This window comes from Eumetopias jubatus, unplaced genomic scaffold (genome assembly GCF_037043125.1).
Source record: "Eumetopias jubatus isolate StellerSeaLion01/CBP00866 unplaced genomic scaffold, mEumJub1_p1.0 scaffold_17, whole genome shotgun sequence".
Taxonomy (NCBI): Eukaryota; Metazoa; Chordata; class Mammalia; order Carnivora; family Otariidae; genus Eumetopias; species Eumetopias jubatus.
This window is the reverse complement of record NW_028274823.1, coordinates 10174773-10201172: the sequence shown is the minus strand read 5'-3', so window position 1 is coordinate 10201172 and position 26400 is coordinate 10174773. Positions and strand designations below refer to the sequence as shown.

Below are 26400 nucleotides of genomic sequence, written 5' to 3'. Positions count from 1 at the left end.
CTTGAGAACCACCCCCCTTTCCTGGCCTCCTGAACCAGAATCTCTGGGAGCATTTTAACAATAACCCAGTGAGTCTTAATGTGCACTGAGTTTCAGACCGTGGGTCTGGTGTTTGTGGTTGTCTCTCATTAATATTTACAGATTGTAGTTGGTCCTTTATCAGGGAGCCTGCGAGAGCAAAAAAATAAAGAGTTAGCCTTCAAAAATTCTCTTCCCAGCCCTTGCCTTTTGGAGATTCAAACAGAAATATTAACTGATACAATGATGATATCTAGGATTTGTTTCAAAATAATCCGGGTAGCAGTGGGGACGTGAGCAATGTGAATGAAACAGAATTGGCCACGATTTGATAATATTGAAACTAGGTAATATACATAGGGTTCATTATACTGTTCTTTTTACTTACATTAAAAAAAAAATCTCCTTTCAGACACCTGCTGTGTCACTATGCAGCCTTTGACATGGGGTGTGTCACTCTCCTTGAGACTCAGGTTGGGATCTAGGAGCCCAACAGCACACATTCTTTCCCAGAAAGCAGCATTTGCACATTTTCATTTCCCCTGCTTCTCTCCAAATGAACCTTTGCTCCAAACAAGGTCTTATGCGGAACCCAAAGGTATGACCCATAAAAGTGCAATTGTTGTGGTTACAGATGCTAACGGGTGCCTCCTGGGCAGCCTTTATGGTCACTCCAAAAACCCCAGGACTCCAGAAGACAGTTTAACAGTGACTGCGCTAGCGTATTGCAGACAACACTCATACAGATTACATTTCTGTTGAGGCCTTGGCCTTGTCCTCAGACCCAAGAAATTCTTACGGTGTGAAGATTCAGTCGTGGATGCAACTACTAAGGCACCTGCTTCCTGCCTGTGATTCAGTCTTTTCCCGGAGATTCCATGGATCCCAAGCCAGAGGGCACAAACATGCATCTCCCCTCCTATCAGCAGTGTGGTGTTACCCTGACCCGGAGCAGGAAGAGACAGGCCATGCATATTTACTGTAGCTTCAGGTTTACTATCTGGACAGCATGTCTGGCTGTGGTTGGGACCAGAGCTGGGTGGGTCGGCGGAGAGTTTTCGGTGTGGATGCATCTCTGTCAGGGAGCGGGATTTGACTTTCAATCCCCTGTGATGTTGGGAGCTCTTGACTTCATCTTTTAATGAGTATGTCCTACGCTGGACCATGGCTCTGTGTGCCTGCTGGCTACCTAACCCCACTGCACTGTTTGAGTATGGAGATGCCTTGGAGAAGGGCTGGGGGCAATGAGTGATCTTAGGCTCTTATGTCTCTATTCCTAGAATCCAAGATACTTTCATAAAATCCTTCAAAGAAGAGTCATTCATGGTAGTAACCAGATACCTACTGTATCCAATTCCTATCGCTGTTGTGATAAATTACCACCAAGTGAGTGGCTTAAGACAATACAAATTTATTTTCTTACAGTTCTGCAGGTAACACATCTGACATGGGTCTTGCTGTACTAAAATCAAGGTGTCAGTAGGGGTGTGTTCCTTTCTGGAAGCCGGAGGGAAAAATCCATTTCCTTACTTTTTCCGCTGCCACATTTGTTGGCTCACGGTGCCCTTCCTCCACCTTCAAAGCCAGCACAGCATCGTCACATCTTTCTTTGTCTCTGCTTCCTCTCTTCCTGACCTCTTCTCTTCCTCTTTCACTTCGAAGGACCCTGGTGATTACATGGGGTCCACCTATAATCTAGGATAATCTTCCTATTTTAAGGTCAGATGATTAGCAACCTTAATTCCATCTACAATCTTAATTCCCCTTTGCCTTGTCAATTAATATATTCACAGACCATGGATATTAAGCTGTGGACATCCTCAGTGGGGGGACATCATCCGGCTGACCACACCAGTGGGTTTCAAAGCATAGTAGTAGCTTCCTTTGTCATGAAAGATATGCATCCCGCAAGGAGGGGCTGTTGCAAGTGAAAGGGATGGCACCGCAAATGCATCTTTGTTCTTGGCTTAATTGGAGTGTTTGAGCTTAATAAGGTAGACAGTGGGGTTTTTTTGTTTGTTTTGTTTTGTTTTGTTTTGACCGTAGATGGGCATGACCTGGAAGTTAGGGCACAGGACATAGAAAAGAAAAAAAAAAAGAAAACCTGGGCATTCCAGTTCTTACTGTACCAACAGCGGATGGTATACGTTTAAGCAAATTAGCCTATTTTGGTCTCAGTATCACATTTGTGAAATGGGTCCATTAATACTCATTGTGAACAAGGAATCGACTGAAATGTCTATCAGAAATGTGGCTCTTAGAAGCATGGTGTTTAAAAAAAATTTTAGTGGAAGGTAATAGAAGTAAATTTCTTTATTCTTCATGGAATTCTCATTTAGGGCCATTAAGCCTTGGGCGTGTTTCTTTAAGAGGAAGAAAGGAAGCGTTGAGTCATTTGTGAGTCTCTGGCCCTTTGGCCCCTGCATATAAAATATAGCAAAGCTTTCTTGAAACCAAACTTAAAATAGGAAGCCTGGCATCCACATACAGCCACAGGCTCTTCTTAGTTCTTTTCCTTCTTCTTTCTGCCTAGCTGCAGAAATAGCCCGAGGAAAGGTGATACTTTGCAGTGGGACCAGGGGCAGGTAAGCGCCACTTCTGGGTAAGAGGTCGATGTTAGCAGAGGAGTTGATGTGGGGCCCTAGAAGGGAAAAAAATAAAGTCAACAACTTCAGATAGAAACAGGCTCCCTGGAAATATGGCAGCGGGAAGCGGTTTGGGTTTATAGTCTCTGCCTACTTCAGAGGGTGCAGCAGCCCAGGAGAAGGCACATCAAGTTTTGCAAACTGTAGAGCACAGCGCAGTCTAAGGCTCTGTGGTGAAGCAGTGTTAGGTCGACGCAGAGGAAGAAGGAAGAGTCAGAATTTGGCTCCAGGAACTAGTGCGGCACCATTTCGCCCCCACCTTCTTTTCGGGGGGCCTGCTCCCCACTCCCAAGCGTGTGTGGATCGCCGCGTTGGGACACATGGCCCGCGCTTGGCCTCCCGCGTTTCGCACGGTGCCTTCCCCGCGGTTGCCCCGCGTAGTGGGAAGCGCGTGGAAAAACTCAGACCTGTAACAAGTGGTCATGCCTCGGAGACTCCTGGAAGCAGCCCGCCGTGCGTTCGGGAGCAGCGGCGGGGCGGCGCTGCGGCGGGGGTCAGGCTGCGTCCGTCCCCGGCTGGCTGCGCGGCCGCCGGGGCCCCGGGGCTCCCGGGCGCGCCGCCGCCGGCCCCGCGCATTCCTGGCCCGGGAGGAGAGCGCGGCGGGCGCCCTGCGCGAGCAGCTGGCTGCGCGCGGGCCCTCGGAGCGCCGAGAGCTGGGGGAGGAGCCTGGCCCGGCCGCCGCCGCGCTCCCAGTCATTGGCCTTTTGTGCTGCAACTTTGCCCGACCCTCGGGGGGCCGCGCCGCCCCCGCGCCCGCCCCGCGCCGTTGCCCCGGGAAAGTTTGCGTCGCCGGGCCCGGCCGGGGGGTGGACTCCGCGCGCCGCCGCTCGGCTCGGGCAACTCAGCCGCTCGGGGCTCTTTGGCAGTCGCGTCCCCGAAGGAAGGCGACTCCGCGCGAGCCATCCGCGAACGCCCCGGGCCGGTAAGTGAGCCGCGGCCACCGGCGGGCGGGCGTCCGGGGTCAGGGAGGAGACGGGCGTCCCCAGGACCTTGGCCGCCAGACAAAGGCGTGCTAGAAGTGATAGCCGAAGCTCACTTGATCTTTCCCCAGGAGGCACTGGCTAAGGGCAGGAGAGAGGCGAGGCACGCATTTGTGTCCCCTGCTGGCAGAGGAGTGTGTCTGCGGGGCAGCTGGCGGGCCCGGGGCGTGTGCCGGGGAGGCTCGCTCCGTCCGTGAGACCGTTCGGGGTGCGCGCCCGCGGCTGGGGTCCCCGCCCAGGGTCGAGGTCTCCGCCCGCGGTTGGAGTCTGCGCGTGTGCCCGGGTCTTCGCCCTAGCTGGGGTCCCCGCCCGCTGTTGGGGTCGGTGCCCGGAGCCGCGGTCCCCGCCCATAGATGGAGTCTCCGCTTGCAGTTGGGGTTCGGGACCAGGGTCCCCGCCCGTGGCCCGGCTCTGCGCCACCCCCTTGGGGGCTCCTTCAGAGTTCGAGCTGTGCCACCTGGTGGCGCGGGGTCACCCCCGGCGGTCCACGGCGGCGCGTGGATGAGCCATAAGACCGCACTGCATTTCCTCCAAGTTAGGGACTTTTAAATTCTCGACTAGTTACGTCAGCGGGGCCGAGCGCACTTCAGGGCTCCGGCGAGCACGTGACCCGCGGAGCTTCCCCTGGGCGTCCTTGACTCCCTGGCCCCGCGGCGTGACTCTTCCTTGGCCTCTGCAGGTCCTGGAAAAGTGACTTCAAAAGTCCTGATTGCCTGCACAGGCTGCGGCTCAGGTCGTGTTTGTTGTACGGCTCAGCGCTTGTCTTGGCTTACAGTGGCATCGTCAGCATCATCATCCCCTTCACGCCGTTAGCCTTGTTATCTTCTGGCTCTGTCAGTTGCTAAGGACAGGACCTTGTGCGCGGGGGGCGGGGGGGGCGGCGTTAAATACAGCGGAGATAGACTTTGTTTTTTTTTTTTAAAGATTTTATTTATTTATTTGAGAGAGAATGAGAGATAGAAAGCACGAGAAGGAAGAGGGTCAGAGGGAGAAGCAGATTCCCTGCTGAGCAGGGAGCCCGATGCGGGACTCGATCCCGGGACTCCAGGATCATGACCTGAGCCGAAGGCAGTCGCTTAACCAACTGAGCCACCCAGGCGCCCCGGAGATAGACTTTGTGAGAAAACGTGTCCTCAGGCATCGGTGGGCTGGGGAGGCGCGAATGGAAGCTTCGGGAAGGGCAGCCAGGGGGCCGGGTTAGCGTGCCCACAGTGTGTGCAGGGGTGCAGGCGGCTGTCCCGCCCCCCTGCCCAAACGGTACTGGACAATCGAGGGCCCTCGTGCTGGTTTCTATCAGTTTTATGCCAGAAGAGGGCGGAGCTTTGTTAGAAGGCAGAGAACGCTCTGTTCTTATTTCTCTGGGATTCGCTGTGAAGCCACATTTCAAAAGCTGTTTTCATTGTAGTATTTGGAAGTGACTTTGGAAACGTCTGGGGCCATGTCCTGAGGCTGGTTTCATCTGTGGCTTCATCCACTCTGAATCACTTACATGTTGTGAAGTTGAGTCTTCACCATTGTTCTCAGGGGCCTGGTTTGAAGTCGGTGGAGCTGGAGGAAGGGTTTGCTGGGGCTTGGGGAATGGGCTACCGCCCAGCCTCCAGCCCTGGGCTTTCTCATCCGGAGCTCAGGCTGGGAGCTCTTGGAGAGAATAGGGCCGGTTGTGCTGGGCAGGTGAGTCCCTTGGGGCTCCTTCTCACAGGCTCTGCCCTGGGCTCAGGCATTCTCCTTAGAGGAGGGCCGGAGCAGGAAATAGGTCAGGAACTGCCCTCATCCAGATGCCACGGCTGCCTCTGAGCTACCCCGAGCCTCTTTTACAGCTCCTGCACTGGCACTAGTCCCTCATGTAAAGGTAGGCCGGGCACCAGGGAGGGCGACCCCCACACAGACATCCCTGCTTGTGGAGATCCAGGGAACAAATGTGCCCGCCTGGGAAACCAGCAAGGAACTGGCCTCTGGTCTCCCTGTTCATCTCCATCCTTTTTGTTTCTGAGTTTGAGCACTTAAAAACTCTTAAAACTTAAAACACTTAAAAACGTAAATATCTTAGCTGGAAGGAAACTTAAAGATCAAAGTTGCATGTTATAGATACCCAAAGGGAGACTCGGAGAAGTCCAGCGTCACATGTGAAGGTGGGACTCTAACCCAGGATCCCAGGCACCTGGCGCGGTGTTCTCTCAGCTAAGTCCTGAGGCCTCCGTGGTCTCATCCTGCTTTGTATTGTGGTTATTTATGTTTGTCATTTCTATGGAGACAGGCACTGCTTGAGGGAGGACCTGCCTAGTTTGCAGTACACGGCATAAGAGTGACATGGGCCTGGGGGGCTGGTCAGTGGTTGAAGTGAGTAAGACACAGTCTCTGCTTTCAAGGAGCAGTGTGTGTGTGTGTGTGTGTGTGTGTGTGTGTGTGTGTGTGTGTGTGTTTTCTCCTGGGACTCAGGTCCACAGCCAAAAGCAGACGGTTCTTGTACCTTTTGCACAATGAGGAGAAGGTCTAGCAGGCTGGTGATAGAGTCTCTGACTCTTCCTGGCCAGAGGAGCAAGTCAAAAAAGGAGAAGACCACAGAGCTGGGTGCCCGGGTCTCTCCTACTGTGACTTGTGACCAAGGCGTGTGACATCTGGCTCGGGGGCTGGGTTTTGTCTCTCCCCCACCGAGGTCACCGGTCCCTTGTTTATAACCTCGGGAATCATTTCTACAGCAACTCCCTGAGCTTGACAAAACGGCCCATGGATTATGGAACCGTTCAGGAGAAAGGAAAGGCAGGAAGAAGATGACCTGGCAAAACAAAAGTTTGTAGGGAGGTGGCTCTAAAAATAGAAAGGGCAAACAAAATGTGCCGGGGCCTCTAGAGCAATGATCTGCAGTGGAGGTTTCATTACAGATATCTTCGGGATCAGCTCTGTCCCCCTTCCCTTCCTCTCTGGCCCTGTCTGGTCTATGCCTTCAGTCTGGCGCTCGGCAACGGTATTCAGTGTGGCCAATTCAGAGAAAGCAAAGTTCCCAAGATGGGTTTTCCCTGGGATGGGAGAGGCAGTACAGACAAAGCTCCCAGTTTTGAGACTGAGCTCCTATATTTGAGTCCCTGCCCCAGCCCTACCAGCTGTGTGCCCTCGAGCAGGTCACTAACCGTCTCTGAGTCCCGACTTCCATCTCCTAATGGTGTGGACACATATCCACGTATCCTTGCCCGCTTGACTCTCAGGATTGTGGGGGCAAGTGCCATCATGTGCCCGCAAATACTGGCAAACTGTGAAGTGCTGTGCACACAGAAGGGTCTGGTTCTATTTTCACCTGGTTATGATCAAAAGGATTTGATTAGGGGAGGTGGAGTTCCTAAGACCTCCGAGAGCTTATTTTTATTGGTATTATTTTTAAGTGGAAATGAGGAGGTGTGCTCGTGAGCAGGGTTCTCTTTTATTTGGAAGCCGGCTCTCTGGCCCCCTGTTTTGCCCATCCTCCCATTTAATTGCTCATTTATAGTTTCCCCAGGAAACAAGTAAAAATAAAAGAATAGGAAACTCCCTTCAGTTCTGCTCACAGAGAGCAAATCTGGGGGAAACACTGGAAAGAAGTAGTTGCTGTACCGGCTCGTGTGCAGATTTGGCCGTTTCTGGTCCCGCTCAGCCCCGTCTCCTGGTGGGCTCGCATCCACGTGGGGCCTCGGAGACCCGGGAGCCCCCTGCTGTGTCATTCAGAGCACGTGGTTACACTCCTGAGGGCAAGGGGCTGGCTCACATCATGCCAGTTCTCCCAACGGGGCCCCTTCCAAGCTGAGAAGAGGTAGTAGGAGGTTGGCTCATGCCTGGGGCAGGAGCATCTTTTCCTTCCTTCTTTTATTCCTCTGATCCTCGGCTTTCCATGGCTGCCTGCCGTCCCCCGCCTCTTTCCCACTAAGCAGGCAAAGGCCCGATGTCACCTTGCATGCCTTCACTGCAGTTTGCTCACCTGTGAGTTACCTGGCCCAGGAAGTTGCATCTGACAGTTCCCTGTGTCGAGCTCTAGTTTGTTTGGTGGTCAGCCATGTGCCAGGGTCTCTCTGCTCCAGGGTCGACAAGACCCTGCCTCATCTCTCCTGCTGTCCCTGGGCAGGAGTACCGCGCTGGGCAGAGCCCATCTCCTGGCTTCTAGGGCCAGTGGTTGTCTGCTCTGGTCCCCCATCTCTGGAACCACGGGGTGTCCGCCTTTACTCCTCGGACAAGGTCTAGACCTCATTGCTTTCTGTGTGTAGGGAGAACCATCGGGGTTAATTGTGCAACTCGTGTAGTTTTGGAAGCAGAGAAAAATCTGTGACCATCAAAGGAAACCGAGGACCCAGCAAGGTTTTAAAAAACCAACAACTAAACTTTTGTCTTGTCTGTGTCAAAACACTCCAGGTGTTCATGCAGACTCCGATTTGTTTGTGAGCTGGGATGCCTGCTCTGGGCTCAAAAAAATTAGAGAGGGAGCCGTCTCTGGCCTGAATTAAGGGGAGCCAGGCAGCTCTGGTGGCGGCAGCTGCTGACATCTTTGTGTTGTTGCTACTTTCCAAGCGTCCATACAGTCAACACGTATTTAATTGAACACCTACTGTCTGGTGAGGACCTATTAAGAGATTGACGCCGTGCTGTACAGATGCTTTGTGCTCTGCTTTCTTTTAACAATCCTTCCGAGTTACACAATTTGTCCCCATTTCACAGGGTCAGAAACAGGCTCAGAGAGGTTAATGAACTTGCCCAGGGCTCCAAATGGCTAGGAAATGGCAGAGTCGGATTCAGGCTCAGCTCGGTCCTGTCCAGAGCCTGTACTGTCTTTACCACATTCGCTGCCCGCCCACCCCACGGATGACTTTGTTTGATCTCTGTGCCAGTGTTCTGGTGGAGTTGAGGCACAGTGGGTTCCCTGCACTGGCTTTCGGGAGGAGTAGGTCCCCTTGGCCGGGATCTTGACCCCAGAAGTGCTGGCCCATTTGGCAGGTGTCTTTTCTTGGCTTTGTCCCTTTGATCAGGGGGACTGCTGCATCATCACTCACCTGACCCTGTGGCTTTTCCCAGCACCTGGGTTTGGTAATTCCTTTATCTTTTGCAAAGAACAGTGGGTACTACCTCCCTGCCTTGTCCCTCCTGGAATGACTTCCTCCCCTTTGAGCTTGTCATCAACTGCTGTCCTTGGGCTCACTAACTGCACCCAGTGTGGGGTGTGCGATTGATAGCCATTTTTAAGGCGCGATTAAGTTGTATATGAGAAAAAGGTTCTCCCTCTGCACCTCCTCTCCACCACCAGGTCTCCTGGGAGCTGGAGCCTTGAGTCAGCGGGTTACCCCCTGCCTCCCATCCTTAAGTCCTAGCCAGGAACCTGGCCCCTGGCCAAGAGGGCACTACCCAGGGCTTCCTCCAAGCCATCCCTTTCAGCCAGCCCAGGGGCTGCCCCTCTAGAGCCTCAGGGTTTCCAGATCAGAAAAATCACTGAGCTAGAAGGGAACATAGAGGACGAACAGTTCAAACCTCCTTTTATGGAGGAGGCACCTGCAGCCCAGGGAGGAAAAGGTCTTGCCCAGCGGCCCCGTGCTGGCTGTTCACCTCCTTTTTGTGGGAAGGCAGACCCCACCAGGCTGCTTTGCTTGTCACTATTCATTGTACATCCCTGAGAGAGATGCTGCTTGCGCCCATGCATCCTGTCTGCCCGTGAGGGCTGGAGTCCAAGCAGAGGACGGTGCTCAGCTCAGTGTGGCCCTGGGTAGAGTGACTTCCCTGCCCAGAGGCTCAATTTGCTCTTCGTGCAATGGGCTTCACGTTGCTCAAAGTGGCAAAGGCCCCATCCAGTGCCTGGCACATAGTGGGTGCTCATAAACATGGGTTCCTTTTGTTGCCACCTGTATTCATTCCAATCCCACAACAGTGCCCTGGGTGGGCGGTGAGGGGCAAAGGAGCAGCACGTACACCTCGGGGCGCACAGCTGGGCAGGGGAGGCAGGCGTGTGGACTGTGGACCTGCAGGGTGTTCTGTTGGGAAGATGGTGTACCCCACTGTGTTTGTAGTACTGATGCTGGGTCCTTCGCGGGAGGAAAGTTACGGGACTGGCCTCAACCCTCACCACTCCCTGGCCAGGCAGGGACTACCATTGCCTTCTTTGACAGATGGGGAAACTGAGGCTTGAAGGAGCCTTTCCACAAGGTCACACAGCTCTTTATTGCTGGAGTGGGGGCCCAGCCTCCAGCCCCCTGCCCCATCCTGCCTCTCAGGGAAGCGGGGAAGGGGCCTTATTTCTTCACTGACAAAGGCCTAGTACCGAGGCCCAGGGCTTACCAGGAGTGTTCAAAAAATGTTTGGCCCCGAAATATGAAAAGCACAGCTCACAACTGAAATGGACAGATGTTCCATGTTAAGTGTCTATAAAATGTCACAGAGTGTCACCCTCATTGTTGGAACTGTTACCTCTTTGATGCCATTGGCTTCTCTCCCTGTGGCTCTGTCCCTTGTGGCTCATTCGTCCCCGTCAGCTTTTTCCTTGCTGGCTCTGGGCTGGGAAGATGGCAGGGAACAAGGTGGAGGGTCCTCTCCTGTTGCTGGAGCCACGATCCCCCTGCTGGCCTGTCCCCTCTTCCTGCCCCACAGTGCTCCTACCCTGCCCCCCGCGGGCCTGTCCCCCCAGGGGCCTCTGCCACCTCCGCCTCCTTGTGCAGCTGAACTCAGAACTGTGGCGTGCCCGCTGGGGGAACAGCCGGGGCCACTCCGTGGGTCCCTATGATGAGGACAGGCTCAGTGGCAGAAGGCCCGGGTGCTCGCCACGCTGTCTCTTTGCCAAGGGACTTAATTCCGTGAGCTTCAGTCTCCTTTTCTATAAAATAAGTTGTCTGCCAACTACATAGGGGTGATGGAGAATCCTAAAACACACCATTTGGCGGAGATCTAACATACTATACAAATACAAGTAGCTGTGTATTTTCTTAAGTTATTTTTAAAAATTTTAGTATTTTTTTTTTAACTAAAGGCAAATCTTTAAATTGCTGGCCTTTCTTATATGGGAGTGGAAAATCTCTGTTCTCCCTGACATGGGATCTAGGATCTCTCAGACACGTTGCTTTTCCTGGAGTCTCATGGGAGATTCTTCCTGTTCTTAGCTCGAGCCAGGCCCCCCACGCTGTGGGGTTGCCTGGATCCTGTACTTTGGGGCCTGGGTTCAAATTCTGACCACTTTATACCCCTTCGAAGGGCTGGATGAGCAAGGGTGTGCACAACTCTTCACCCCATGCTCAGCACTTAACAATGTTTGCTGCTCTTATGATTATTTATTGTTATATCGTCAGTCCTTTTGTTGTACTTCTTTGCATTCGTTACAGCATTTAGTACATGCTAAAATATTATCATCAGTAAAAACAGTGTGCTTGAGACCTTCATCAGGCCCCTTATCTGTCAGGGGCTCATACTCCCCTGCCCGCAGGAACGGTGGAACTCTCTGGTTTTAGGAACCCTCTTATCAGTTGAGCCCAACTCCTGTACCTGGCCTTCAGGATTGCCGGGTTGCACCCATCCCACTTCATCATTTGCCAGATCACAAAAGAACATGTTGTTCTCCATAGGGACTAAAAAAGCAAAGCGTTGCTTGTCCTGAGCAGGTGGACGCCTGGTAAGCCCAGCTTCTCGAGGAGCGGCCGAAGCAGAGGTCAGGTGTATCCGCCCCTCGTGCCAGAGGATGAAGCTCTTGTCTCCGAACACCAAGGGGGAGACCCGAAGAGGATGCGCAGATGTGCCCCATATGTTACGTACCTTTACCGTGGCTCCTACCCTTGGCCAGTTGGGTCATACCAAGCTCGCAGTGGACCAACAGTTCATAAAGATGTGCAATTCCAGAAGATTCCAGTTTGCTGATTTATGACAGGCTTTGCTTCTCTTTTTGAAAGCAGACTGAGCAGGTGTGAGCAGCATGGGGCTGTACCTCAGCTGTGTCGTTGAGAGCTGCCCCAGTGTTTTCCAGAGTGTGCTGCATAGCTCCCAAGGGGCCTTGCCTAGAGCCTGGGTGCTGCCTGGTCATTTTTTTTTTTTTAAGATTTTATTTCTTTGAGAGAGAACGAGAATGAGAGATAGAGAGCACGAGAGGGAAGAGGGTCAGAGGGAGAAGCAGACTCCCCGCTGAGCAGGGAGCCCGATGTGGGACTCGATCCCGGGACTCCAGGATCATGACCCGAGCCAAAGGCAGTTGCTTAACCAACTGAGCCACCCAGGCGCCCCCTGCCTGGTCATTTTAAGACCTATATATTAGAAAAAAGGAAAAGTAGCACATCAAAACCACAGCCTCACTGATGTTATTACTTAGATGGTGAATATTCTTTTAAATTGAACAACTGACTTCATCGAAAGATAAATATTAAGGTATTATGTACGAGGGAGGCATGCGGTTAGTTAATAATGTGGTTTTCCAGCCAATTAGATACTCAAAACCTGAATCAGCTTTGCCATCTCCCCATCTCCTCCCCCGACCCCCCACACCTGGTGTCGGGCGGACATCATGAAGCCTCCCGCACAGCAGATCCCAGCTCTTCTGCAGCTGCCAAGACCCCATCCAGTGTTACCTGGCACCTGGACCACTCCTTGGCTCGGCTCACATTTCTTCTCCCGGTTATTCTCTGCTCTGGAACATAGCGCTGTCTCCCAAATATTCTGCTGCTCCCCTGCTCATAAATCTCGGATGCTCCCCCTTGCCGCCCAAACAACAGATTGTTGGCCTGACTTTTGAGACCTTCTCCAAGCTGGCCTGGGGTCTGCAGGGGTGGGTCTGCAGCTCCCCTTCCTGCTGGCCCCATCGCACACCCTGCTGTGTCCTCTAGAACCCAAACTGAGTTCTGGGGTACTGGGGTGTGGCTGTTTGCCCGCATGCCTTTGTCCAGGACGTTGTTGTTTCTGAAATCATTTCCAACTTACAGAAAAGCCACAAGAAGAGTAGCGTATTCCCATGTTCCCTTTGTCCAGGTGCCTCATGTTGACACTTCATCACGATATGCTTGGTCCTTCCCCTGTATTATCCTCTCTCTTTTTCTGGATCATTTGAGAGCCAGTTGCAAACACGAAGCTGTCACGCTCCAAAATGCAAACCAAAATAAACACTTCAGTGTTCCTCTCCCCAAAACAAGGACGCTCCAGAATGAGACCAACACAACCATGCAGTCGGGAAATGGATGCACCAGGCCACCATACCCCTAGTCTTCAGAACCCATCCAGACTTATCAGCTTGTCCCCTTTTCCATCCGATCCAGGACTCAGTCCTAAAGCATGTGTCATATTCGACTGTGTGCTTGTGGACTCTCTTCAATCTGGGAGAATTCCCCGGTCTCTCGTTGTCTTTCGTGACCTTTAAGAGTACAGTTCTCTCATTCTGGAAAAATCCCTCAACCTGTGTCTGTCCAGAGTTTTCTCATGACCTGACTGGCTGGCCATTCTGCTCAGGCATCGCACAGAAGCGATGCGGTGCTCTTCCCAGCGGGTCATGTCCCCGAGCACAGTGTGATGACCGTCCCACCATCAGGGATGGTAGTCCTGGTCAGCACCTGGCCAGGTTGGCGCCCACCTGGCTTCTCCACCATCAAGTGGATCCAAGACCACACAATGTCCTTTACTTCTTTAAACCGCCCACCTGCCTCAGCATCCTTTGATGGCTGCCTGAAATGACTACTACTCTGGTGGCCCTTGAATGGTGATTTGGCTTTCATCATTCCTCCTGAGTTTCCAAGTTGGCCTTGTACTGGAAAGAGGAAATTTTCCTTCTTCTTCTCTTGTGCATTTGTGTGTCTTTGTGTCTGTGTGAACTCATGAGTTCTTACTTTACTTGATGGGTTGTAACTCATTAGTGTCTATTTTTTTTATGCCCTCGTGGTCCCAGATTTGGCCAGCAGCAGCCCCTTTGAGGTAATTCTTAATGTCCTTTTGACTGACCTCTCTCCGCAGAGGGAGCTGGGAAGCAGAGGTATGTGTGTGCCCACACACTCACCCCTACACCTAGTTCTGTGTTTTTCTCATTCCTCTGATTGCAACACAGCTCAGGGAGTGCTGGAGCCTAATCACCGTTTGTGTTTGGCAAATCCTCTGACTGTGAGGACCTGGCTTCCATTACCTTTGATAGGGCTATTTTTCTGTTACCCTCCCTGTAGGTAACACAGGGACAGCCTCTGTCCCCTCTCCTGTCACCTTCCTTGCCTTGTCCACGGCAGGGGAAGAGAAGCCTAATGGCTTTCCCTCTGAACCATCAGAGAGAGAGGAGGGAGAAGCTTTTTTTCATCTGGAAAGCTCTGCACTCCTCTGTCTGTTAGGCACTTTGCTTGCCCCGCCCCTCAGGGGGCCTTTCCAGATGGCCCCGCCTGAGAGAACCCTGTTTTTCTAAGGCAATTTGTTCTATCAGCACCCTTCACGTTTCTCTTTACTTTAGACTTTGAACTTGCCGTGCTCTTGATTAGCCTGTCAACTCTGGAGTGTGTGATCCCTTTTCTTTTTTAAGCCACTTTATTGAGGTATGATTGACACATAAAACGCTGGACCTATTGACTGTCTGCAACTCGATGAGTTTGGAGCTGAGTACACACCTGTGACACCCTCATCACCGTCAAGGCGTAAATGTGTCCATCACCTCCCAGACTTTCTTCCCTCTCTCATTATTGGTATTAATTGTGATTATTATTCAGTGATTCCCAGGAGATTCAGCCTGGGGCTCTTCCTGGGGCACGGATTCTGTGTGTAGAGCTGAGGTGCTGGCTTTTTAGACCAGAACGGGACTGCCTTCCTTTCTGAAGCCAGATCCTCTCTGCCTCCATCTCTGAGGGTGACTCATGTCCCTTTGGAGAAGCACTTGTTGATGCAAGCGTCCCTCCCTGACATTCCAGCGGAAAATCAACCCTTTGCTGGCCTGACTAAATTTATAGTGGGCTGGTCCTGGCAGCTGGTGGAAGCAGCTGCTGGTTAAAATCTCGGACAGATTTTTTTTTTTTCTTCTGAAAAATATTTCAGTCACTCTAGTCTGAGCACCACTCCTGGTAGAATTTAGAAACCATTTATAGCCTCTTGCAGTTGGTCCAAGAAGAGCTGCTTTGTAAGAATCCCTCCACTCACCCAGAAGTCAGCTCTGCCCCCTTTGTAGCCATCTGGAACATAGCTGGGTCTCAAAGAAGTAAGACAAAAAGGCCTTCGAGCTGCTGGTACAGTGTGAATTTGACAATTTATTTTTTAGGAATTTCATATGGTTCAAGCTAACGTGTATATATACACATACACTTATTTTAAAAATTATTATAATGATGTATGGTTTATAAACCTTTATCAGTGCTTATTAACTCTTGATTTACACACTATTCTAACACCCTCAGCCACATGTCTTAGTCTGTGCTTGAGAAGCAGAGAACCGAAGGCAGAAAGTAGAGCAGAATCAGGTGAGTTAGCAGAGGTGCTGGCTGACAGCCTGCGAGTGAGGGGCAGGACTGAGTTGGGAGAAATCCTTGGGGACTGTGCAGTCTAGGAACCTTCGCTTTTACAGATGGAAAAGTCACCTGGCTGAGATCCCAAGGTGGGGCCGGCCTAGAACCCAGCCCTCTGGACTCTTCATGTACCATTGTGCTCTTGGTGCCATAGCATACTTCCTGACTTACGTCATAGTCACTCAAGATGCCGGTTGTGTGTCATTAAGAAAACATTTCATTATGTTCAAGATTCTCTGTTCAGAAAATTCAGCGAAGTGTCCAATGTGCTTTCAAACATAATTCCTCCCAAAGAGTTAAAATAAAAATGCCATCTCATTGAATATGCAGGCAGATATCTGTTACCCCCAAATCCCCCCCCCCCCACCGGGACCTTCATTGTCCCCCGTGGTGCCTGATGAGTGAGGTGTGGCTGCACTTCTGCCTCAGGACGAGCCTGACACGTCTGGGTCCTATGTGAATACAAAAGTGGGCTTTACTCTGATTGTCCCATCTCTGAAAACTTTCCCTGAGTTACGTACAAACTGAAGTTGTTCCCTGTCACTTAAAATTGTCCTTATGTAGGCTTTCTTATTTATTTTGCTTATAAAAGCCGGGCACAGTCAGCACCGAACTAGGAAATAGAGATGAATCCAACAGGAGAAAACACTTACGGGGTGCCTGGCTGGCTCGGTCGGTGGAGCGTGTGACTCTTGATCTCGGGGTTATGAGTTCGAGCCCCACGTTGAGCGTAGAGATTACGTAAAAATAAAATCTTAAAAAAAAAACACCAATGAGAGAGAATTACTGTTCACACGTTGGCACACATCGTCCCTCATTGCTGGGTACTCATTCACCCTGCTGCACACTTCTGCACATGTGTGTGTACGTATATATGTATATGCGCACAAACATTGATACACGCACATGAAATGTGGGTCATGCTACTGATAGTTTTAAAACCTCTTTCTAGTTAACGGTGGATACACTTAGCTCTAGGTATATGGAGATCTACCTTAATTTTTTTAAACAGCTGCCTATGAGTCCATTCTATAGCTGTGCCTTAGTATGATCAGCTGTCCCCTGCGGGGGGACATTTTGCTTGTTTCTAGTTTTTTTTTTTTTTTGCTGTAATGGTCACAGTTATGATCAGCATCTTTGCTCACATCCTTAATCATCTCCTTAAAATAAATTCTTGGAAGTACCATGACTGTGTTGAAGGAAACAAAGTCTTTTATGGCTTTCAGTGTGTGTTGCCAAAGCTCCTGGGTGATGTTTTTCCACTCAGTTTTTTGTTTGTTTGTTTGTTTGTTTTTTATGACTTTGGAAAGTCGCTAGTGCCTGTAGTTGAGGATTCTCCTCCAGGCCTGCTCCTTCCTTCTCTTCCCCTTGTCTTCATTTCTCTCCCTTGGGCATGGTCCCCGGTCTCTGGGATCTTGTTCTGGAGGATTTGGAATGATGGATGGGAACAGTGGAGGAGGAAGGGAACATCACAAGGTCCATGGGGATAAATAGTAAGGTGTGGACACAGGCGTGGGCTGGTCTAATCATATTTAAGACATAGTTTCAAGAAACTCACCCTGGGCCTCCCCGCCGCTCATTCATCTCAAGGCCAAGGGCAGCACTTGGATAGACATTTTGGACTAATTCCTTGGCTTAGGATCCAGTCCCTCGACCTCGCCTTGGGCTCTGGCTCCTGTCCACCTCTCCCCTTCCTAGTCTCTGTCATCCACACTCCTGCAACAGTGACCTTTTGCACTCATTGCTCCCAAAAGCTAAACTCCTTCCTGGTTCAGGGATTTCAGATAGGTGGCTTCCTTTACTACAGGCACTCTTCCTTTCTCTTACTCTTCAACCTCTGGCACACAGCCTGGAGTGGTGGTTTAAAACATGGCCCCTAGCGTCAGGCTTGGGTTTGTAACCCGGTTCTGCCCCTTACCAGCTGTGCAACCGAGGACAAGTTACTCGGCCTCTCTGTGCCTTGGTTTCCATATCCGTAAAACAAGGGTAATGAGAATACCCACCTCACAGGGCCGCTGTGAGGACCATATGTGGCGATACCTATTGAGCACTCAGACTAACAGTTCCTGGCACAGGGGTCATTATCACTGAGCTGGGCTGGCTGGCCTCAGCTTACCACTCCACAAGGAAATATTCCCCTACTCCCACTGCCCCAGCCCAACATCCTGGTTTATGGCCTTAGCCATCTGTATCTGTCCTTCTTAGTGGTTACTGCAATTGTTACTAAATAAATAAACATTTAAAAAAACTGTCTGACTCTTGCCTAAGACTCTCAGCCCCACTAGCACGGCCCACCTCTTTCCTGTTCACAGCCTAAGAGTTGGTATGCAATCAGTATCCACTCAGGGAATGAAAGAGACAGTCCTGCTACTTACTGCCCAGAGCAAAGTTCATCAGAAAGACAAAGTCATGGTCCTCCCTGATGAACTAGTAAGACACACCTGATTATGGAAGGGGTTTCCAGCAGAGTGAGCTGATGCGTGACCAGTGTGTGACAGTGACCCGTGTCCCTCTGAACTTGCAAAACCTGCTGCTCTTGGAGGCTGTCTGGTGTCCACCTTCTCAGTGGATGAAGGGCCAGTGTTGTTTTTAAGTTTCAGGGCGCCTGGCCGGCTCAGTCGGTGGAGTGTGTGTGACTCTTGATCTTGGGGTGAGTTTGAGTCCCACATTGGGTGTAGAGATTACTTAAAAATAAAATCTTAAAAAAATTTTTTAAGCTTCTAATGCATATAGATCAAAACTGTAAAAAAAATAATGGGACGCCTAGGTGGCTCAGTCGTTAAGTGTCTGCCTTCGGCTCAGGTCATGATCCCAGGGTCCTGGGATCGAGTCCCGCATCGGGCTCCCTGCTCCGCGGGAAGCCTGCTTCTCCCTCTCCCACTCCCCCTGTTTGTGTTCCCTCTCTCGCTGTGTCTCTCTGTCAAATAAATAAATAAAACCTTAAAATACAATTAAATGAATTACTAGAAAATGAAACAAGATTCACGGCCACGGTTTCTCAGCCTGAGCACTATTGACATTCTGGACCAGATAATTCTTTGTGGTGGGGCTGTCCTGTGCATCGTAGGGTGTTTCGCAGCATCCTGACTTTTATTATTAGATTCAACAGACAAAATTACTCAGTCAAGTTGCTTTGCGGGCTTCTAAACTTTCTCCGGGTTTCTGTGCTTTGTAACAAAGCCCTCCTGGCCTGGCGCCACCTGTGGGCCACACTTGGAGTAGCAGCAGACCCTGCACTTTGGGAAAGGGAGGCCCTGAAGCCCTGCTCAGGGCCCACATAAAATGTGCGATTCCAACACCTTGAAAACTTTCAGGAACATTTCTGAGCCTTGGTTTTTCCCTCTCCTCTCCCAGGTCACATGTAGCGGATGACGTCATCCAGCCAGCTATCCTTGAGGACCCGGAAAACCCACTGTTAGCTGCCTCTTCACACCATGGTGGTGCCAGCAGCCAGGTCTCCAGGGATCTGACAGCCCAGAGGTACATGGGGGCTGGGTCTGCATTTGGTGGTGAGACCCCGGGGCCCAGGCCCTGCGGCTGCCTCCCTCCTCTCCCCTCCCCTCGCCTGGTCGCCCACCCCTTCCTAGGTCTACATGCCCCTCCTACACAGGGCTAGGGCCCCTTCCTTAGGGAGCTCATGGGACACCAGGAAGACCCTGCCCCAACAGGCATTTTAAAGGTTTGTTCCCTTGTGATCTTCAAGGGCCCCTATTTAAAATAGAAGTCCTCTGGGAGAGAGGACGTGCTATTTATACCTTGCCAAGGAATGACTTAGTTAGCTGCCTCTGACCTCCCAGGACACGAGCTGTGTTAGCTGCTTGTTTTGTCTTCTGGTGCTCGTGGGAGGAGAGAGGAGCCGGCAGCACAGCCGGGAAGGGGAGCAAGTCCTCGTGCCTTTGCTTGGCAAACGGGTTTGGCCAGCGGGGTCTTCCCTCACCTGCACTCCCTGCCCCAGCCACCCCATAGCAGTCACAGATGTCCAGGTCCACTGTGCTTATCCCCACTGGCGCTTACTCTGTTTAAACCAGGCTTGCTCAGAGTCAGCCTCAGGACTTGGCTCAGATGTCAGTACACGCGCATACACACTCTCATCTCTCTGCTCCTCCCCACCCGACTCCCCCATATGTATACATAGATGTTTATTTCATGTATATATACACCCACATTTTTTCCAGTTTTATTGAGCTTTAATTCACATATGACATTGTTTAAGGTGTTATACACACATTTAATTTTGTTAAAAAATTTTACTTAATTAACATACAGTGTATTATAAGTTCCAGAGGTAGAAGTCAGTGATTCATCAGTTGTATATAATACCCAGTGCTCATTACATCACGTGCCCTCCTGAATGCCCCTCACCCAGTTACCCCATCCCCCCCCACCTCCCCTCCAGCAACCCTCAGTTTGTTTTCTGTGATTAAGAGTCTCTTATGGTTTGTCTCCCTCTCTGATTTTCTCTTCTTTTATTTTTTCCTCTCTTCCCCTATGATCCTCTGTTTTGTTTCTTAAATTCCATATATAGTGAGATCGTATGATAATTGTCTTTCTCTGTTCGACTTATTTCTCTTAGCATAATACCCTCTAGTTCCAACCATGTCATTGCAAATGGCAAGATTTCATTTTTTGATGGCTGAGTAGTATTCCATTGTATATATATACCATCTCTTCTCTAGCCATTCATCTGTCGATGGACATCTAGGCTCCTTCCACAGTTTGGCTGTTGTGGACATTGCTGCTATAAACATTGGGGTGCACGTGCCCCTTCAGATCACTACATTTGTATCTTTGAGGTAAAATACCCAGTAGTGCAATTGCTGGATCGTAGGGTAGCTCTATTTTCAACTTTTTTTTTAATAATTTTTTATTGTTATGTTAATCACCATACATTACATCGTTAGTTTTTGATGTAGTGTTCCATGATTCATTGTTTGTGCATAACACCCAGTGCTCCACGCAGAACGTGCCCTCTTTAATACCCATCACCAGGCTAACCCATCCCCCCACCCCCCTCCCCTCCAGAACCCTCAGTTTGTTTTTCAGAGTCCATCGTCTCTAATGGTTCGTCTCCCCCTCCGACTTACTCCCCTTCATTCTTCCCCTCCTGCTAACTTCTTTTTTTTTCTTAACATATATTGCATTATTTGTTTCAGAAGTACAGATCCGTGATTCAACAGTCTTGTACAATTCACAGCGCTCACCATAGCACATACCCTCCCCAATGTCTATCACCCAGCCACCCCATCCCTCCCACCCCCCACCACTCCAGCAACCCTCAGTTTGTTTCCCGAGATTAAGAATTCCTCATATCAGTGAGGTCATAGGATACATGTCTTGCTCTGATTGACTTATGTCACTCAGCATAACACCCCCCAGTTCCATCCACGTCGTTGCAAATGGCAAGATCTCATTCCTTTTGATGGCTGCATAATATTCCATTGTGTGTATATATCACATCTTCTTTATCCATTCATCTGTCGATGGACATCTTGGCTCTTTCCACACTTTGACTATTGTGGACATTGCTGCTATAAACATCGGGGTGCACGTACCCCTTTGGATCCCTACATTTGTATCTTTGGGGTAAATACCCAGTAGCGCGATTGCTGGATCGTATGGTAGCTCTATTTTCAACTTTTTGAGGAACCTCCATACTGTTTTCCAGAGTGGCTGCACCAGCTTGCATTCCCGCCAACAGTGTAGGAGGGTTCCCCTTTCTCCACATCCCCGCCAACATCTGTCGTTTCCTGACTTAATTTTAGCCATTCTGACGGGTGTGAGGTGGTATCTCATTGAGGTTTTGATTTGGATTTCCCTGATGCTGAGCGATGTTGAGCACTTTTTCATGTGTCTGTTGGCCATTTGGATGTCTTCTTTGGAAAAATGTCTGTTCATGTCTTCTGCCCATTTCTTGATTGGGTTCTTTGTTCTTTGGGTGTTGAGTTTGATAAGTTCTTTATAGATTTTGGATACTAGCCCTTTATCTGATATGTCATTTGCAAATATTTTCTCCCATTCTGTCGGTTGTCTTTTGGTTTTGTTGAGTGTTTCTTTTGCTGTGCAAAAGCGTTTTATCTTGATGAAATCCCAATAGTTCATTTTTGCCCTGGCTTCCCGTGCCTTTGGCGATGTTTCCAGGAAGAACTTGCTGCGGCTGAGGTGGAAGAGGTTGCTGCCTGTGTTCTCCTTTAGGATTTTGATGGACTCCTGTGTCACGTTGAGGTCTTTCAACCATTTGGAGTCTATTTTTGTGTGTGGTGTAAGGAAATGGTCCAGTTTCAGTCTTCTGCATGCGGCTGTCCAATTTTCCCAACACCATTTGTTGAAGAGACTGTCTTTTTTCCATTGGACATTCTTTCCTGCTTTGTCAAAGATGAGTTGACCATAGAGTTGAGGGTCCATTTCTGGGCTCTCGATTCTGTTCCTTTGATCTATGTGTCTGTTTTTGTGCCAGTACCATACTGTCTTGATGATGACAGCTTTGTAATAGAGCTGGAAGTCCGGAATTGTGATGCCACCACCTTTGCTTTTCTTTTTCAAGATTCCTCTGGCTATTCGGGGTCTCTTCTGGTTCCATACAAATTTTAGGATTATTTGTTCCATTTCTTTGAAAAAGGTGGATGGTATTTTGATGGGGATTGCATTGAATGTGTAGATTGCTCTAGGTAGCACTGACATCTTCACAATGTTTGTTCTTCCAATCCATGAGCATGGAACGTTTTCCCATTTCTTTGTGTCTTCTTCAATTTCTTTCATGAGTATTTTATAGTTTTCTGGGTACAGAACCTTTGCCTCTTTGGTTAAATTTATTCCTAGGTATCTTATGGTTTTGGGTGCAATTGTAAATGGGATCAACTCCTTGATTTGTCTCTCTTCTGTCTTGTTGGTGTATAGGAATGCCACTGATTTCTGTGCATTGATTTTATATCCTGCTACTTTACTGAATTCCTGTGTGAGTTCTAGCAGTTTTGGGGTGGAGTCTTTTAGGTTTTCCACATACAGTATCATATCATCTGCAAAGAGTGAGAGTTTGACTTCCTCTTTGCCGATTTGGATGCCTTTGATTTCTTTTTGTTGTCTGATTGCTGTGGCTAGGACTTCTAATACTATGTTGAATAGCAGTGGTGATAGTGGACATCCCTGCCGCGTTCCTGACCTTAGGGATTGAGAATGATATTCGCTGTAGGTTTTTCATAGATGGCTTTTATGATATTGAGGTATGTACCCCCCATCCCTATACTCTGAAGAGTTTTGATCAAGAAAGGATGATGTACTTTGTCAAATGCTTTTTCTGCATCTATTGAGAGGATCATATGATTCTTGTTCTTTCTTTTGTTAATGTATTGTATCATGTTGATTGATTTGCAGATGTTGAACCAGCCTTGCAGCCCAGGGATAAATCCCACTTGGTCATGGTGAATAATCCTTTTAATGTACTGTTGGATCCTATTGGCTAGTATTTTGGTGAGAATTTTTGCATCCATGTTCATCAAGGATATTGGTCTGTAATTCTCCTTTTTGATGGGGTCTTTGTCTGGTTTGGGGATCAAGGTAATGGTGGCCTCATAAAAGGAGTTTGGAAGTTTTCCTTCCATTTCTATTTTTTGGAACAGTTTCAGGAGAATAGGTATTAATTCTTCTTTAAATGTCTGATAGAATTCCCCTGGGAAGCCATCTGGCCCTGGGCTTTTGTTTGTTGGGAGATTTTTGATGACTGCTTCAATTTCCTTAGTGGTTATAGGTCTGTTCAGGTTTTCTATTTCTTCCTGGTTCAGTTTTGGTAGTTGATACATCTCTAGGAATGCTCCCATTTCTTCCAGGTTATCTAATTTGCTGGCATAGAGTTGCTCATAATATGTTCTTATAATTGTTTGTATTTCTCTGGTGTTGGTTGTGATCTCTCCTCTTTCATTCATGATTTTGTTGATTTGGGTCATTTCTCTTTTCTTTTTGTTAAGTCTGGCCAGGGGTTTATCAATCTTGTTAATTCTTTCCAAGAACCAGCTCCTAGTTTTGTTGATCTGTTCTACTGTTCTTTTGGTTTCTAGTTCATTGATTTCTGCTCTGATCTTTATTATTTCTCTTCTCCTGCTGGGTTTAGGCTTTATTTGCTGTTCTTTCTCCAGCTCCTTTAGGTGTAGGGTTAGGTTGTGTATTTGAGACCTTTCTTGTTTCTTGAGAAAGGCTTGTATTGCTATATACTTTCCTCTCAGGACTGCCTTTGCTGCATCCCAAAGATTTTGAACAGTTGTTTTCATTTTCATTGGTTTCCATGAATTTTTTTAATTCTTCTTTAATTTCCTGGTTGACCCATTCATTCTTTAGTAGGATGCTCTTTAGCCTCCATGTATTTGAGTTCTTTCCGACTTTCCTCTTGTGATTGAGTTCTAGTTTCAAAGCACTGTGGTCTGAAAATATGCAGGGAATGATCCCAATCTTTTGGTACCGGTTGAGACCTGATTTGTGACCTAGGATGTGATCGATTCTGGAGAATGTTCCATGGGCACTAGAGAAGAATGTGTATTCCGTTGCTTTGGGATGGAATGTTCTGAATATGTCTGTGAAGTCCATTTGGTCCAGTGTGTCATTTAAAGTCTTTATTTCCTTGTTGATCTTTTGCTTAGATGATCTGTCCATTTCAGTCAGGGGGGTGTTAAAGTCCCCCACTATTATTGTGTTGTTGTCAATGTGTTTCTTCGCTTTTGTTATTAATTGCCTTATATAATTGGCTGCTCCCACGTTAGGGGCATAGATATTTACAATTAATAGATCTTCTTGTTGGATAGACCCTTTAAGTAGGATATAGTGTCCTTCTTCATCTCTTATTACAGTCTTCGTTTTAAAATCTAATTTGTCTGATATAAGGATTGCCACCCCAGCTTTCTTTTGGTGTCCTTTAGCATGGTAAATGGTTTTCCACCCCCTCACTTTCAATCTGGGGGTGTCTTTGGGTCTAAAATGAGTCTCTTGCAGACAGCATATGGATGGGTCTTGTTTTTTAATCCAATCTGATAGCCTGTGTCTTTTGATTGGGGCATTGAGCCCATTTACATTCAGGGTAACTATTGAAAGGTATGAATTTAGTGCCATTGTATTACCTGTAAGGTGACTGTTAACTGTCTGTTGTCTGTGTTCGTTTCTGCTCTTTGCTGCTTTTAGGTTCTCTCTTTGCTTAGAGGACCCCTCTCAATATTTCTTGGAGGGCTGGTTTCGTGTTTGCAAATTCCTTTAGTTTTTGTTTGTTCTGGAAGCTTTTTATCTCTCCTTCTATTTTCAATGATAGCCTAGCTGGATATAGTATTCTTGGCTGCATGTTTTTCTCGTTTAGTGCTCTGAAGATATCTTGCCAGTCCTTTCTGGCCTGCCAGGTCTCTGTGGATAGGTCTGTTGCCAATCTAATGTTTCTACCATTGTAGGTTACATATCTCTTCTCCCGAGGTGCTTTCAGGATTTTCTCTTTGTCTCTGTCACTCGTAAGTTTTACTATTAGATGTTGGGGTGTTGACCTATTTTTATTGATTTTGAGAGGGGTTCTCTGTGCCTCCTGGATTTTGATGCCTGTTTCCTTCCCCACATTAGGGAAGTTCTCTGCTATTATTTGCTCCAATATACCTTCTGCCCCTCTCTCTCTCTTTCTTCTTCTTCTGGGATCCCAATTATTCTAATGGTGTTTCGTCTTATCATATCGCTTATCTCTCGAATTCTGCCCTCGTGATCCTGTAGTTGTTTATCTCTCTTTTTCTCAGCCTCTTTATTTTCCATCATTTGGTCTTCTATATCGCTGATTCTCTCTTCTGCCTCATTTATCCTAGCAGTTAGTGCCCCCATTTTTTATTGCACCTCATTAATAGCCTTTTGATTTCGACTTGGTTAGATTTTAGTTCTTTTATTTCTCCAGAAAGGGTTTCTCTAATAACTTCCACACTTTTTTCAAGCCCAGCTAGTATTTTTAAAGTCATGACTCTGAACTCTAGGTCCGACATCGTACTAATGTCCATATTGAGTAGGTCCCCGGGAGACGGTACTACCTCTTGTTCTTTTTGCTGAGGTGGTTTTTTTCGTCTTGTCATTTTGTCCAGAGGAGAACAGATGAATGAGAGAACAGAATGCTAACAGGTTAACAACGTCTCCAGCAAATATACTCTATACAAATCAGAAAAAACCTGAAACCAGGGGACAAGAAAGAGAAAGAAAGAAGAGAAAAAAAAAAAGGAAAAAGAAAAAGATAAAAACAAACAAAAACAGAACAAAACAAAAAAAAAACAGAATATGATCAAATATGATCAGGCTAGTGCATAGATCAGTCCCACACACTAGCTTTTGGGCATATTTTGGTCTGTTAGAAGAAAGTGCCTGCTAAAATTTTAAAGGAAGAAAGACTTATATATGTACAAAATAAGGGTCGATACAATGAAGGGATGGCAGATGACTGTAAAGATGAAAATTATAGGGCGCCTGAGTGGCTCAGTTGGTTAAGCGACTGCCTTCGGCTCAGGTCATGATTCTGGAGTCCCGGGATCGAGTTCCGCATCGGGCTCCCTGCTCAGCAGGGAGTCTGCTTCTCCCTCTGACCCTCCCCCCTCTCATGCTCTCTCTATCTCATTCTCTCTCTCAAATAAACAAATAAAATCTTTAAAAAAAAAGATGAAAATTATAAAAGATTTTATAGAAGGAATTGATAAGATAAGAAGTTGTTTTTAAAAAGAAAGAAGAAGATTTAAAAAGAAAAAGAAAAAAGAAAAAAAAGAAAAAAAAAGGGAGAGAATGTGATCAGGCAGGAGACTAGAACAAAGCCATACACTAGTGATTTAGGGTATATTTTGATCTGTTAGAAGAAATTGTATCTCAAAATTTTAAAGATAGAACAACTTATATATATATATATATGCCAAAAATAAGGGTAACTACTATGAAGGGATAAAAATATGACTCTAAAAATGAAAAATAAAAAATGTTTTTTTAAAAAAGGGATTGATAAGATGTTTGAAAAAGGGAAAAAGAACAATTCAAAAAAAAAGTTAAAAAAATTAACTTTGAAAAACTAATGAATTATGGTAAAAAAGCCATGAGTTCTATGTGCAGTATTCCCCTAGCGCTGGAGTTCTCCCGTTCTCCTTGATCGGTAAACTTGGTCTTGGCTTGCTGGCTGTTCCTGCTGATCTTCTGGGGGAGGGGCCTGTTGCCGTGGTTCCCAGATGTCTTTGCCGGAGGCTGAATTGCCCCGCCCTTGTCGGTCAGGGCTAAGCAAGCTGCTCGGGTTTGCTCTCAGGAGCTTTTGTTCCCTGCAAGCTCTCGGTACAGCCTTGGAGGACCAGGGCGAAAATGGTG

General features: G+C 48.2%; 1 protein-coding gene and 1 long non-coding RNA gene across 5 annotated transcripts in view; one reads left to right on the top strand and one right to left on the bottom strand.

Moving 5' to 3' along the window:
- TACC2 (transforming acidic coiled-coil containing protein 2) overlaps positions 1-26400 on the top strand; it is a 191952-nt gene that overhangs the window by 66360 nt on the left and 99192 nt on the right. Inside the window, exons 1-2 of one of the 3 annotated variants that reach the window (XM_028121809.2) lie at positions 2489-2603; positions 18427-18552. Coding sequence is in view for 1 of the 3 variants with exons in the window: in XM_088019900.1 (XP_087876026.1) it covers positions 18427-18552 (126 nt within the window). In the remaining 2 variants the exon portion in view is untranslated. Of the gene's footprint in view, positions 1-2488; positions 2604-3330; positions 3586-18426; positions 18553-26400 lie in introns of those variants that run through there. The other 2 variants (XM_028121807.2, XM_088019900.1) reach the window with 2 other exon arrangements.
- Positions 2317-3180, bottom strand: LOC114223084 (uncharacterized). 2 transcript variants are annotated; one of them, XR_003612060.2, is made up of 2 exons: positions 2758-3180; positions 2317-2659 (listed from the first exon to the last, which is right to left on the bottom strand). It is a non-coding gene; the product is annotated as an uncharacterized LOC114223084 (long non-coding RNA). The 2 variants fall into 2 exon arrangements; XR_015767100.1 differs by having other exon boundaries at positions 3071-3180.